At 64.8% G+C, this 13,631-nt stretch overlaps 1 protein-coding gene across 4 annotated transcripts in view; it reads left to right on the top strand.

Moving 5' to 3' along the window:
- The window catches only part of NFIC (nuclear factor I C), a 53,114-nt gene extending 44,334 nt beyond the window's left edge, over nucleotides 1-8,780 (top strand). Inside the window, exons 7-11 of one of the 4 annotated variants that reach the window (XM_045086762.1) lie at nucleotides 192-317; nucleotides 1,721-1,905; nucleotides 2,509-2,656; nucleotides 4,515-4,600; nucleotides 8,524-8,780. In XM_045086762.1, the coding sequence (XP_044942697.1) occupies nucleotides 192-317; nucleotides 1,721-1,905; nucleotides 2,509-2,656; nucleotides 4,515-4,600; nucleotides 8,524-8,541 (563 nt within the window). In that variant the 3' untranslated portion in view covers nucleotides 8,542-8,780. The remainder of the gene's footprint in view (nucleotides 1-191; nucleotides 318-1,720; nucleotides 1,906-2,508; nucleotides 2,657-4,514; nucleotides 4,601-8,523) is intronic. The other 3 variants (XM_045086772.1, XM_045086753.1, XM_045086780.1) reach the window with 3 other exon arrangements.
- Nucleotides 8,781-13,631: the final 4,851 nt, after the last annotated feature.

Genomic DNA, 13,631 nt, shown 5'->3' with positions numbered 1-13,631 from the left:
GCCCCAGGCGCCTCGCTCCATGGCCCACGTGACCCTGGGCGACCACCCCCTCTGTGCTCGTAGCCCCAGTTTCCCGCCCCCCGCCCCCGGACAGTGGGCTCCCGGGCCCTCGCCCCCCGGGGTGCTGGGAGAAGGAAGGGCCGGGCTCTGGCTGCCTGCGGCCCTGTGACCTTCGGACTCCCCCCACGCAGGCATCTCGTCGCCGGTAAAGAAGACGGAGATGGACAAGTCACCTTTCCACAGCCCGTCTCCCCAGGACTCCCCTCGCCTCTCCACCTTCACCCAGCACCACCGGCCTGTCATCGCCGTGCACAGCGGTGAGCACGCGGCGGTCCCTCCGACCAGGTCCCTCTCGGCCAGGGACGCCCCTCGGGCCCTCTGAACATGAGTCCTATGGCCGTCGCCTCCCGGCCAGACAAGAACACCTGGACGTGCCATGGTTCGGGGCACCTGGCCCTGATCGCCTCTCGGGCCTCAGTGTCCCCGTCTGTACCAGAAGGGGCTCTGGGCTGGGCTGGCCCCTCCGCCTGCTCGTCTTATCTTACGCTCAGCCCGCAGAGGGTCGGGAGATCCCAGAAGGGGGTGGACACAGGCCAGGTCACGTGGAGGCCACCCAGGGGGTACAGGGGACTGTGTTTAGGACCAAATGAGCTAGATCGAGGGCTTGAATGTCGCCGGGGAGCCGGTTTTCACGATGATGATGCTCTGGTGCCCCACGAGGGCAGACGCGCACGCGGGTTCTGGGGCTGCCTGGCCGCGTCCACCCGTGGACACGCCGTCTGCGGCGGCTCCCAGGCGGTGGTGGGCAGAGCCCAGGAGCTGCAGGAGGACCTGGGGCCCGAGAAGCCAGACGTCCACCCTGTTCACTGGCAGCAGGAGAGAGGAGGGGAGCGAGTGGTCATGGAAGCAGGGCTGCGGTTGGGGGGATGGAAATGTTCTAGAAAGAGAGCGAACATACGAAGAGTTACCGGGTGGTTTAGAAGAAGGAAAGGAAGCAAGTCCGACACAGGCCCGTTGCTCACCGCGAGCAGGAGCGAGGCGCCCTCACGGGCGGACCCCGAGCCTACGACGCTTGGGGAGGGAACCAGACACTGAAGGCCATACCGCACGGGGTGTGAGTCCACGCGTGTGACACGCCCAGACCAGGCTCCTCCACGGACGGGAAGGGGGCCGGTGGGGACTCGTGGTTGTTGGGGAGGGGACGGGGGTGACCGCTGATGGGGACAGGGTTGCTTTTCAGGATGATAAGAGTGTCCTAAAAGGAGCTGTCATACTGGTTGCCCAGAGAATGTGCTAGAAACCAGTACACGGTCTACAGAGAGCGGGCTGAGCCCTGGGGCGGGCTGTGGGGCAGCCCTGGGTCTGCCACCTGCCGGCTACTTGGTCTGGGACGGGGAACATAACCTCAGAGAGCCTCCATGTCCTGTCTTAAAACCAGATGGAACCGAGGCGCCTGGGGGGCTCCATTGGTTCAGTGTCCGACTCTCGACCTCAGTTCAGGGTCGTGAGTTCAAGCCCCATGTGGGGCTCCATGCTGGGTGTGGAATCTGCTTTAAAAAATGGTGACACCAGAAACCCCTGGGCGTATGGTAGAGCTGCTCAAGCTTGAGCGCGTGAAGCCGGGACTTGCTTTGTTGGGGGCTCGTGGCTGCAGACCCAGTCGCAGAGAGACCGTGTCCGCAGCCCGAGCCTGCACTGACCGCCCTCCCGCGCTCCACAGGGATCGCCCGGAGCCCTCACCCGTCCTCTGCCCTGCACTTCCCCACGACCTCCATCCTGCCCCAGACGGCCTCCACCTACTTCCCGCACACGGCCATCCGCTACCCGCCTCACCTCAACCCCCAGGACCCGCTCAAAGATCTCGTGTCGCTGGCCTGTGACCCAGCCAGCCAGCAGCCTGGACCGGTGAGTCTGGGGGGCTTGGGCCTCCCCTCTGCCCCACGGGGCCACCTGCCCACACGGGGCTCCAGGGGACCTCCCCGGGGGGCCCTCCGTCAGGCAGTCCCCGTCTTAAATGGTTTCGTGGACGGCGGGGCCGCGTTGCCCTACCTGAAGTGCCGGGAGCCGGGCCAGGTCAGCACAAAGGCCGTTCCAGGTGCCGGAATGGACAGCACACAGTTTGCCCCCCAAGTCACACACGGTCTGGGGCCTCGGCGCAGGCCCATCTTCTCCAGACTAGCTTTCGGGGTTCAGAGCCCTCTGCATTTTGGAGCTGTGGGCGAGGTGGACAAGGGGAGTGTACAGCCCCACCCATGGGGTCAGACCCCGGTCAGGTCTAGGTGGCGTCTTGTGGAAGGAACAGATGGGTGAAGAGTGGCTTCAGGAGGAGACACAGGGTCCCAGGATGCTTCTAGAAGCCTACGGGGCCAGGCGAGGGGGCGGCAGCGGTACCCACCAAACTCGCCCGGTCACGCCAAGCCCGGCCCTCCCCCGGCAGGGCCATCGCTGGCCGCCCGAGGCAGAGGGGGCGCCCGCCGCCTTAACCACCTGTCTCTCTGTTCCTCCCAGTTAAATGGAAGTGGTCAGCTCAAAATGTCCAGTCACTGCCTTTCTGCTCAGATGCTGGTACCCCCGCCCCCTGGGCTCCCGCGGCTGGCGCTCCCCCCCGCCACCAAACCCACCTCCGAGGGAGGAAGCACGTCGCCGACCTCGCCCTGTAAGCACTCGGGAAGCGGTGCCCGTGGCAGGGCGGGCGTCCCTGAGGGGCCCCCTCCTCCCCCCTCCCCGACTGCTGGGGTCAGGGGTTCGGGCCCGGCCCGCGGGGTACCGGTGAGTTTGGTGGGTCCCCGGATAGAGGCCCCGGGGGCCATGTGGTCGGGCCCACTTGGGGCCAAGGCAGCCCTAGGGAATGGCAGGAGAGGACCAGAGGGGCGTCTGGGGTCCCTGCGTGCCCGCTCCCGGCCCCTCCGCCCTCCTCTGCGCAGCAGGCAGGTGGCAGTAGGTAACGATCTCGGACTGGTGGCCTTGGGGGCAGTGGTGGCCCCCAGATGCCCTTTGTTGGTGGAAAAGGAAAGTTTGTTGTTGTCTTAGAGTTAGGACAGTTCACGTGAATATTTCAGAGTTGCGGGTTCTCAACAGAAAAAACGCAGCCCCGACGGGCTCCGTTCCTGCTGGTGACCCAGGCTGGGCCACGCCTCTGGATGGGATAGTCCCCACCTGTCCACCTGACCTTAGAAGGCCTTGAGTTTGACTGCCTCGCCTTCTAGAACTTTCCGTCCTTTGGATGTGGTTCCAGATGACCATTTGCTGGTCCTCCTGCACCCCCCAGGCCGGGGCTGCTCCAGGCTGGGAAGTGGCTCCGAAAATCGCAGTCCTGGAGTCCACCCCCATCAGGAGTGGCTCTCCCTGAACCCCCGTGCAGGCTCAGGGGGGCCATGCACGCTCCTCCGCGCTGCCTACCCGGGCCGCCCCGCCACGCCGTCTCAGTTGTGTCCCAAGCAGGTGATCTCCGAAACCCCAGACCTCTCAGTCTGCCCGTCACACTCCGAGCATCTCTCTCACCACACCTGGCTGGGGTATGAGGGGCCCCGCAGGCGCGCCCCTGTCCCCACCATCCGGGGCCAGCCAGGACCCAGGGCAGCTGCAGGAGTGGAAGGGCTTTCTCTGTGCCAGATGTGGCGTAGGCGCCGGGTCTGAATCCCGTCTCTGAAGCTCAGTCCCCGTGTGTCTTCACGGGGACGTCCTTGCCCTCTGAGCCTCCTGTTTTCTCAAGACGTAAAATAGCGAGGTCGCAGGGTACCCAGTCGGCTGGCGGGGAGGGAGGGGAGGAGCGAGACCGGGGAGCACATTCAGCGCCATGCCAGGCGGGGAGCAGAGAGTACTGGCCCGGATACCCCCTGGCCTGACCACTCTCATCTGTAAAACGGGACCAGCCGCCACGCTCGCTGGGTAGAGGCCTCTGCAGGTCCACAGGACCGGGCCTTGAACTCCCTCTTCTCCTTCCGCACCCGGCTCTAGGGGCACAGGCAGCTTGGCCGATCCCACGCAGGGACCCTCCCGCCACCCTGGGCCCAGCCTGTCCCAGGCCCCCAACCTCCCCGGCAGCCTCGGGCTGAGAATTATTCCCTCAGCAGCGGCACGTAGCTGGGGGGGAAGAAGACACAACTCTAAACGTGAGCGTAACTAGAAACGTGTGTGCGCGTGTGCCGCAAACACCCAGCCTTGCCCGTGCGGCCTCCGAGAGGAGGAGGAGTCAGTGACGCGCCCTCCGTGATGCACGCGCCCTGCTCGGGTGCAGGCCGCGGGAGCAGACGGCCCTGAGTCACGCACGGTCGGTCTCTGGTTCTGGATCTCATCTCGCGCCTTCCATCAGCAGATGCCCCGCCTGCGGGACCCCAGGGCCCGGCACTGTGGGCTCTCCGGGGCGCCCGGAGCGGCCGGGGAGGGCGGCAGGTTTGGAGACGCCGGGTGTGGGGTGTGGAGGCCGGCTGTGTGACCCTGGGCAGCGGCCACTCTCTCTGGGTGCTCCCGCACAGCCCCCTTTGCTAACGGGCTCTCGGTCTCTCTCCCCGCAGCCTACTCTACGCCCGGCACGTCCCCTGCAAACCGTTCCTTTGTGGGATTAGGACCAAGGGATCCAGCGGGCATTTATCAGGCACAGGTAGGGGCCGAGAGGCCGGCTGGGGGGGTGCGGGGCGGGGCAGGGCAGAGGGCCCCGCCTGGGGGCGCAGGGAGAGGCCGGCCTGCTGGTCCCACGCCACTCCGGCTGTAACCCTGGCACAGTAGCCGTTGTGCGTGGTAGGGGGTCCAGCTGCCCGTACCCTCCCAGGGCCTCGAGCCCGCGCCCGGGGACGTGGTACAGCCTCCAGCCCCGCTTGCCGCTTCCCAACGGGGAGACCCTCATGGCCAAGCTGCCACGAGGCCGGGGCTGGTACCACCCCAGGCCCATTTGTACAGATGGGAAGACTGAGGCCCGCAGAGGCGAGGGGATCTGCCCAGGATCACACAGCACGTCCGCCCAAGCTTGCAGCCCCCAGCCTTCGTCCCCTTCCGTGCTGCTGGCCAGAGGGGGCATGAGGAAGGGGGACCGAGGGTAGCCGCGGACTCGAGGACTCCGGCGGCAGCCAGGGAAATGGAGGCAGACGGGGGATGGGGCCCCCCAGTAGAGCCCGCGCCCGGGGCCGCGGTCTCTGATGTGCAGAGGGGGGCTGAGGCTGAGTGTGCCCCATGGGGCCGAGTGTGCCGCAGGGTGGTGGGGGGGGGAGCGGAAGACCAGACCAGGGGCCTCAGAGAGGAAGAGCGAGTTGCCTGAGGCCACGCAGGAGGGGAGAGCAGAGCCCTGATGGGTCCAGAGCTAAGATGCGTGGCTCTCAGCTTCCGGGGTATGGGGTCTGGGGTCTGAGTCCGCGCCGCTGCTGGCTGGCCATCTGTTGGCAGGTGGTGCCCGGGGGTGGGGTCTGGAGCCCGGAGTCCCTGCTTCCCAGTATGTGTCGGGGAGGGTGTGGGAGGTTGTCAGCCAGGCGCCGCAGGACCCCAATGCCCGGATCTGCAGAGCGAGCAGCCCGGGGCTCCCCAGCATCTCCAGATTGCCGGGGTCGCAGAGCCTGTGTGTTTGTGGGCCCCGAGGCCGCATGTGGTCCCTCCAGTCCTGGGGGAGGGTTTCCTGCCACAGGGCATGGGCAGGGGTTAGGAAGGAGGTGGAGAAGTGGCTTCGACCTGTCCTTAGCTAAGACAGAATCAGCTGGGGACCCTCCCGGGCCGACCAGGCGGCTGCTGGCAGCTGGCAGTGGCTAGAGTGTACGGGGGAGCTGTCGCCTGCCCTCCCTGCCGGGGCCTCAGCAGTGATGCTGGGGTCGGGAGGCCGGGGCTCACACCTGGCTCTGCTTTACCCACTCTGAACCTCTGTCTCATTCTCTGGCCTCAGACACCTCCCAGGGAGCGCTCCTTCAGGACCAGTTTTCTTTAGAAAGGGCACCCGGGGGCAAAGACGGCCCCACATACCCTTGCTCCCTCCAAATATTGAGTACTCTGCCTCGGCAGAGCTCTGGCTAGGATCCAGACAGGGACCCCTTGGTCAGGGGCCCTCAGCAAGCTGGGGCGACTCCAGGACTCCGCACATTGGGTTTTGGGGATCCCGTGGCCACCCTCTGTCAGTCCCAGCATGGACACCCCCACTCCCCAGGGCTCCGGAGCCCGTGGTTCCTCACCTGCCCCCAGTTAGAGGCTGGGAATGTCCCATCTGCTTCGGAAACCGAAGTGGCTGGGGGACGCCTTGCCTGCTTAACTCTTCTCCAGGCTCCCAACCCCCCACCTCCCCATGCTCAACCTCTGCCTTCCAGCAGATATTCTGGAAGAGGAGGGAAACCGAGGCAGGCCAGGGCATACTTTGGTTCTCTGCTTCTCGTGGCCGCCCCTTGGCCAGCGGGCCCCAGCTGGTGTGGAGGAAGCTCAGGAAGAGGCACCTCGCGCCCTGCCTGGGGAGGGAGGGATTGGAGCCGCTACAAAGGCTGGCCAGCAGGAGAGCAGGACAGGGGTGCCCAGGCAGGGGCTTGGCACTGACAAAGGCTGGAAATGCTACAGAAACATCCTGAAGGTGGGCTTCGTCCTCAGGGCCGTGGGGAGCCGTGGAGGGATTTTAAGTGAGGGAGGGGCACAGCTGGGTCTGGAAATGAGAAAGAGCTTTCTGGGGCTGGTGTTGCTGGAGCCCCCAGGACATGGAAGGGAGATGCCAGCTGGGTGAGAGGCTCCCGAGGGGTCTGGGCTGTGGGCAAGGTGAGGCCCCAACCTGGGTGAGCGGGGACTGCCACTCTCGGGGAGCCCCTGCCGCCAGCTGCACCCCTGGTCCCTGGACTAAGGGTGCCCCAGTTCCCTAGTGGGTCAGGCGCCTGCTCCCTGCCCCCTGCAGACCCTTAAGGGAAGGGAGCAGACCATGAGACCTGCTGCCCGCTCCTGGAGCCCTGATGCAAAGGGCTCTTAGCTTCGAGGCCTCTCATTTCTGACCCAGTCAGCACTTCTGCCTCCGCCATCATTATTCCTGGGACGTTGGCTATCCTGTCCCCCGCCAGCCCCCAGCTCCGCCCCCCCAGCCTCCAGCAGCTTCCCCCACACACCTGTCCATCTTCTGTCTTCCTCTCCCCCCACATCAGTGCCCTCCCCCAGCCAATGTCCTCTTCCCCATCAACAGCCCCTCCCTCAACAGTGCCCCTCCCCCACCACCGTCCCCCTCCCCAGCATCGCCTCTACACCGCGTTAATTTCCCTTCCCAGACTAGTACCCCTCCCCCGATCAACATCCCCTTCTCCGCATCCGTGCCTCTCCCCCTTGGTCAGTTACCTGCCTTCTTCATCTCCCCCCACCAGCCCCCCCAAGTCCTGAGCCGTCCATCACTTTGGTCCCCAGACTGGGGCTCCATGGGCCCATACACCCCCACCCACTCTCCGCTGTGATGGGGACCCCCCCCCCGGGGGGCCCTGCTGACATGTTGTACCAGGATCCTTTCTGCCCAGAAGCACACGACTCCCACCCAGCAGACGAGTAAGCCGGGACCAGAGGGGCTAAGCCACATGCTGGAGGCACGCTGGTGACTCCAGCCAGGCCGGGGGGGCCCAGAGCTGGGACCTCACCAACCACCCCCCCGCACCCCAGGCCAGGGGGAGGATGTTAAGTTACTGGGACCAGAGGCCTTGGAAGGGGGAAGGAGGAAGGGCTGAGGGGAGGCCACCATGGGGGAGGGTCACGCCCAGAGTCTGTCTGGTTGCCAACAGAAACCAGACATGAGGTAATGGCCAAGATGAACTTGAACTTGGCTGGAGGTGGGGGGCTGGGAGCCAGGGCGCCAGGTCACTGGGATGGCCCACAGGGACAGCCCGATGGAAAGCACAACTGATTGATAGCAGGGGTGAGGGACTGAGGGCGACGCTGCAGCAGCCTGAGTTGCGGGGGGTGGGGGCTCCCGGGCCGGCCTCCCGAAGGTGGATTGGATGCTTTTCCAGAAAGGGCTGTTCTGTGGCTTCCCTGTGGAGACCCAGGCTGGAACCGTCCCTGAGCCGGTGCCCCAGTCCCTCCCACCCCGACCCCTACTCCTCAGCCCCATGGAAAGTGGAGGTCATGATCTCTCCAGGGCCAGGTGGGGGCCAGGCAAGGGCCAGAGCCACGCAGGCCGAGTTGGAATTCCCCTCTGGTGCCCCCGCGCAAACAGGATGGCTGGAGGCATAGTCCCTCCTTCGTGGGGAATCTGGCGGGGGGAGCGTTTTAACATTTGTCAAAAACAAAGTGAACAGCTCCGGTCGCCAAGTTTCAAAAAATTGGTGCAGCATAAGTATAGACCAGAAGTTGCACCGTAAATGGGTTTTCTCTGGGGTTTCTCCAGAGATCGGTTGTCACTGGGCACCCTGCATTTCATCTAGCAGCCTTGTCTGGGGTCCCCTAGCAGGTTATGACACGTCTGGGACACGGGAGACAGGGGTCCCGGGGAGGCGGGTGCACCGGGCAGTGGCCAGTGCGGTCCATGGTGGGAGCCTGACCCCCATCTCTCTCTCTCTCTCTCTCTCTCTCTCTCTCCGTGTGTCCCCATTGGGCACCCAGTCCTGGTATCTGGGATAAGAAAGATTTCTTCCCACGCCCTGCTCCTTCGTCGCGGGAATCCCAGGGGGCCGCACTGCCGGCCCCGGCCCACGTTTTCAGTGGAAAGTTAGAGCGAGCGAGACGACCCTGCCGACTCCCAGCCTGGCCGGAAAGACAGAACAGACACACACACGCAGGAGGGAAACAAGCAAAAAGGAAAAAAGGCAAAACAAAAACAAAAACAAAAACCCCACCAACAACCACCACAACAAAGAAAAGACAAAAGGAAAAAAAAACCACCATGGAAGTGAACCCACCCATCCAAGACGCCGAACAGTAGAGACGGCCGCCCCTCAGAACTCTCGGGACGCCGTGGCCGGACCCGAGGGCCAGGCCCCGCCACCGGTCCGGTGCGCTCCGAGGCCGCTGGCCGCGCCGGCGCCGACCTCCGTCCTCACTCACTCATCTCCGCTGCTGCTCTCCGAGGGCGGGCGCCCGCCCCCCCGCCTCCGCCCCAGAACAGGTGAGCGCGGCCCAGTGCCCCGGCCCGGGGCCCCCCCGCCGGGCAGGACACCCAGCAAGGCCACCTCTCCCTCCCTGTGCCCCCGCCGCCGGGACACCCGCCGGGCCTCTGCCGCGGTGTCTGCCGAGTGGGGAGACGGGTGCTTGGGGGGGGTTCCTTGTGGTGGGGGGCGGGTGGCAGGCAGCAGAGGCCGATGTGGAGGCCCGGGTGGGCGGGGACACGACAGGGGCAGAAGAGGGTTGTGGGGAGACCCTGGGTGTCGCCAGGGCACTGGGACGCGTGGCGGGAGCATTGTCAGGGGCGTCCCTGGCTGAGGGACCTCCACCCGGCCCCCGCCAGCCCGACTCGGACTTGGGCTCACAGCCGCGCGCCTACCCTGTTTGGGAAGAAAAGTCTCTATGCAACTGCCCCCCAGCTCCACCCCCGGCAGAGGAGGCCCCCCACCCCGCATCCCGCCGCCGGCCCTGCTCCGCGCCCCCCACCCACCCCCGGGAAGGGACCCACGTTGCACACACTGTAAGAAATGCACTTTCCGAGGAAGGGGCGGGGGGGGCGGAGTGGAGAGACTCAGAGCTCCCGGGGAGGGGACACCCTGTCCGGAGCCTCATCCGCCCGAGCCCCGGGACGGAAGGACCCTCCTGCCCCCCGCTTAGCCCACGGAGGTGGGAGGTGGGAGCGAGTGGTTTAAGTGCCTGATTCCCACCACCCGCCCCCCTTGTCCAGCTGGAATGGGAAGTGGCCGCGGGCCCTTCCGTTCCCTCCCCCGACTCAGCCACCTCCAGTCGCTGACCCTCACTGCTGTGCTCCCCTCAGAGCTAGAGAGATGGGGACCCCCCCACAGGCGGCCCGAAGGGCAGAGCTAGACTCCTCAACCCTGCCGCGCTCGGGCACGGGGTGGGGTCTGGGGAAGCCAGCGGGCCCTCCCTCGCCGCCTCTGCCAGTGCCTTACATCCTGGAGCGACACCCCTCCCTGGCGCCTCCCAGCCCAAAGGGGGGCCACGGTTTGCACTTTCATCTTCCCCCCGCCGAAGTGGGGCACAGCCGGGGTGTTGCATCAGAGCCGGGCCTCCGGGCACCCACGGTGCGCACGAGCCCGGGTGGGGGGATCGGGGGCTTCTGTCTGGGGCAGGGGGGGTCGGCACCTGGGGGGGTCCCCTGTGGCCATGTGGGGGACCTCCCATCTGTTAAACGTTTTCCGTTGAGCCGCTCCAAAAACACTAAGCTAGGGACCCCGGGTGCCCCCCCAACCCTGGCTCCCTGGTCCCATCCCCACCCCCACCCCAGGATGGCCATCTTGGGTGGGGGAGTCTGGGAGCGGGTGTTAGGTGTTCTTGGGTCATGAGGCCCGAACACAGGGACCCCTCCCACCCCATTCATCTGAGTCCCAACCGGCCTCCTCCACGCCTGGGCCTGGGGAAGACCTTCCCCACCACGACCCCCGACCCCCTGGCCTGGGCCAAAGCCATCGCCCTGGGCTGGGCCTCCACCTCATCTGCTCCCAGCCTGGCGCCCCTGGCCCTCTCCTGGTTCCCCAGGCCTGGCCAGCCTCCCCCCAGCCTCCCCAGAAACTGGACTTTCCTCCCAAACCAGCCCAAGGGGCTTGGCAAACCCACTCAACCATCAAGAGAAAGACCCTTCCCCACCCAGCCCCCTCCCATTGTCCAGAGGCATTCGAGAACCCTTGGTCCGTCTGTCTGTCCCCAGGGCCCCCCTCCACGGGGTAGCTGTTGGGGACCAAAGCATGGGCCGCTCTCCGGGAGGGCAGGAGGGGGTGGGTCGTGCAGCTGGGGTATCCGGAAGCTTCTCCGCCGGGAACCTTAGGGTGCGGGTAGGCAGGGTAGGGGAGGGCGTCTGACGGCCCCCAGCTACCTAACTTTGCATGGTGCTTCGTCGGGGATTCCTGTGACCTGGCTCCTGAGGCCAGCTCGCTGCGGCTGACCCTGCATGGCAAATCGTACCTGGCTCTATCCCCCTCCCCCCGCCCTTCCCCCCCCAACACTACCCCCCTCCTCTTTAAAAAAAAAAAAAAAAGATACAAAAAAAAAAACCTTAAAAAAAAACTCCATGTTTCCTAATTTGCACGAAATTTTCTACCACATGATGTGCCTTGCCTTCCGAGAATAAGTATTACCTTTAAACAATATCAGCGCACAGATAGCCGCATGCTCTGCTCGTGTAGTTCCAAGACAAAAAGACGAAACAATGACATGAAATAAAAAATAAAAACCGAAGGGGGATGTATTTCTATTTGTAAAAAATAAAATAAAAATTAAAAAAAAAATAAGAATTGAAAACAGAAAAAAAGGAAAATCCCACGCTTAGAAAAGCTATCCACAGAACAGTGGCTCCGTGGCCGGCCCTGTCCCCGCCCCCACCCACCCCACCCCCGTCGCCACGCCTCCCGCTGCAGTGGGGGGCGCGCCCTGGTGCTCTGCCGCCCCCACCCCACCCCTGGGTTCCAGAGGAGGCCCTTCCGAGGCCCCTGCCCACAGCAGCGGGCGGACCTCAGGGGTGAGCCCTGGCCCCACAGGGTGGCCGTCCTGCAGGCTGGCGTCCCCCTGGCTCAGGGTCACATTGCCGCCTCCCCCAGGCTCCCTTCCTTCTCCTCCCAACCCCTCTTCCTTCTTGCCAAAGGACTCCCCAGCCACCCCCCCATCCCTGGAGACCGGCCGGGGCGGCGCTCCTCTCCTGCCGCAGCACCCACTCTGTCTTCCAGCTGTCAGGGGCCGGGAGGGGGCGGTTATCTGGGATGAAACAAACAGAAAACAGAAGCCAAACCCAATATATGCAATATCTGTCTGTCTGTCCCTGTAGACCTAGCTTGGCCACCCCAGGCCCGGCCGGCGGCCCGCGGGCGCGGGGACGAGCCCTGGGCGCAGGCCGCTCGGTCTGGTGGCTGTCACACGCTTGTCTTGTCCTCAACTCCACATCCTTTTCCTTCCTTTCTCCGTTGTTGTTGGTTTGTTTGGCTTTTGTTCTTTTTTTTTTTTCCTTCTCTCTCCCAATTTCCTTTGCTTTTTACTCGACCAAAGCTGAGACAGTAGCAGCCGGTTAGCGGGGTGTCCGAGGGCTGGGCCCTTTAAGCTCCGGCGCCCCTGGCACCCCCCATCTCCTGTGGGGACACAGTAGGCAGATGGCCGCCCCCGGAGCGGGGAGGAGCCCCGTGGGCCAGCCCAACTTCCATCCACCATCAGACGCTCATCCCATGCCTTTTAAAAAGATGCCTCCACAAGTCAGGGGCAGGGGGCAGGTCGCACTCTCAGTGGCTGTGGCCGTCGCCGTGATTTGTCCTTTCATCCGAGCGCTCAAGGCCCTGTGTGTCATGTTTCATGCGGTAGATTTCTGGGTTTTATCCCTTTCCCCTCTCCCCCAGAACTGGGGAGCAGACACCCAGGGGAGGGGAGGAAGTGTCCCACCCGGGACCCTTCCCCGAGGGTCTTCGCGGGGGCCACGTCATCCCTCCGCAGCCCGCCCCCAGTTGTGTGCCCCGCTGAGTCGGTAGTGCCGTCCTGGGCCCGTGTGTCCCCCACCCCATCCCCCAGGGAAGCAGAAGGCAGAATAAGGCGGGGACACAGGGACCCAGCCCTCAGTGGGGCTGGTGCTGCAGGCACGGGGAGGGGCCGCTGGGCCCTGCGTGGTTTTTCACGCGTGTGAAACAAACATGTTCTCCAACCCCGCCCCCTCCCACGCCTGCTGCCCCCACCACCCGTGGTCCTTCCCTGCCCGTGGGTGGCCCCCCAGCCTGACCCTGGGCTCCAGCCATGCTGAGGAGAACAGAGAGGCCTCCTGGATGTATGCACGTCGCCCTCACGCCTCTCTGGCATGAGGGCACGGGCTCGAGGGCACGGGCTCCCGACGAGGGTGAAAAGGAGGTGCGGACGGGCGGGAAGACCAGTCCTGTCCCGCTGCGGAGAGGGGGGTCTGGGGCCCCAAGGCTCCGGCCAAGTTCCAAGCCCAGACCACCCCCAACCCCTGACCCTGAGCTAGACAATCAGACCCAAGAGGAACCCCGAAGGAGACCTGGGGGGTGTCTGCACCCCCCAAGCAGCAGACAAGTCCAGCCTCAGCCCCACACATCCCCGTCTCTGCTCTGGAACCTTCTGTCCCCGGGGACGGCGACCAGTTAGGTGGGAGCCTGGGGCCGGGGAGCATCTCCTGCCCCCCGCGAGGCACCGCTCGAGGACCCTCTCCCCGCTCTGGCTCCTCCCACGGTACTCTGACCCCCCCCCCCAGTTTAGGGCTATTCTGTACACACACACGCATATATATAAATATATATAATTTTTGGAGTTTTTTCTCATAATACAGGTTCTACAATGGCTACTTTTTATTTTAACCTGGATTCCCTCTCTGAGACCCCGGTTTCTCCTCTTCTTTGGGGAGGCTGTTGGGAGGCGGGTTCCAGAGACCCGTCCTTACATCCAGCTTCCTCCGCGGGCCCCCATTTTTCCCCGCTTCTGCCCCTGCGGACCCCTGAGGCCCCCACCTCTACACTGACCCGCCCCTCCCCCATCCCTCCCTCCATCCATCCCCCTGCCCCCCAGGCGAGGCAGGGGGGCCAGACCCAAAGCTGTGCCAGCGGGACTTGTTGCCAGCGATACCAAAA

The sequence above is a fragment of the Mustela putorius genome, unplaced genomic scaffold (genome assembly GCF_011764305.1).
Source record: "Mustela putorius furo isolate JIRA1106 unplaced genomic scaffold, ASM1176430v1.1 tig00000095_pilon_pilon_pilon, whole genome shotgun sequence".
Classification (NCBI taxonomy): Eukaryota; Metazoa; Chordata; class Mammalia; order Carnivora; family Mustelidae; genus Mustela; species Mustela putorius.
This window is presented reverse-complemented; position numbering and strand designations above follow the sequence as displayed.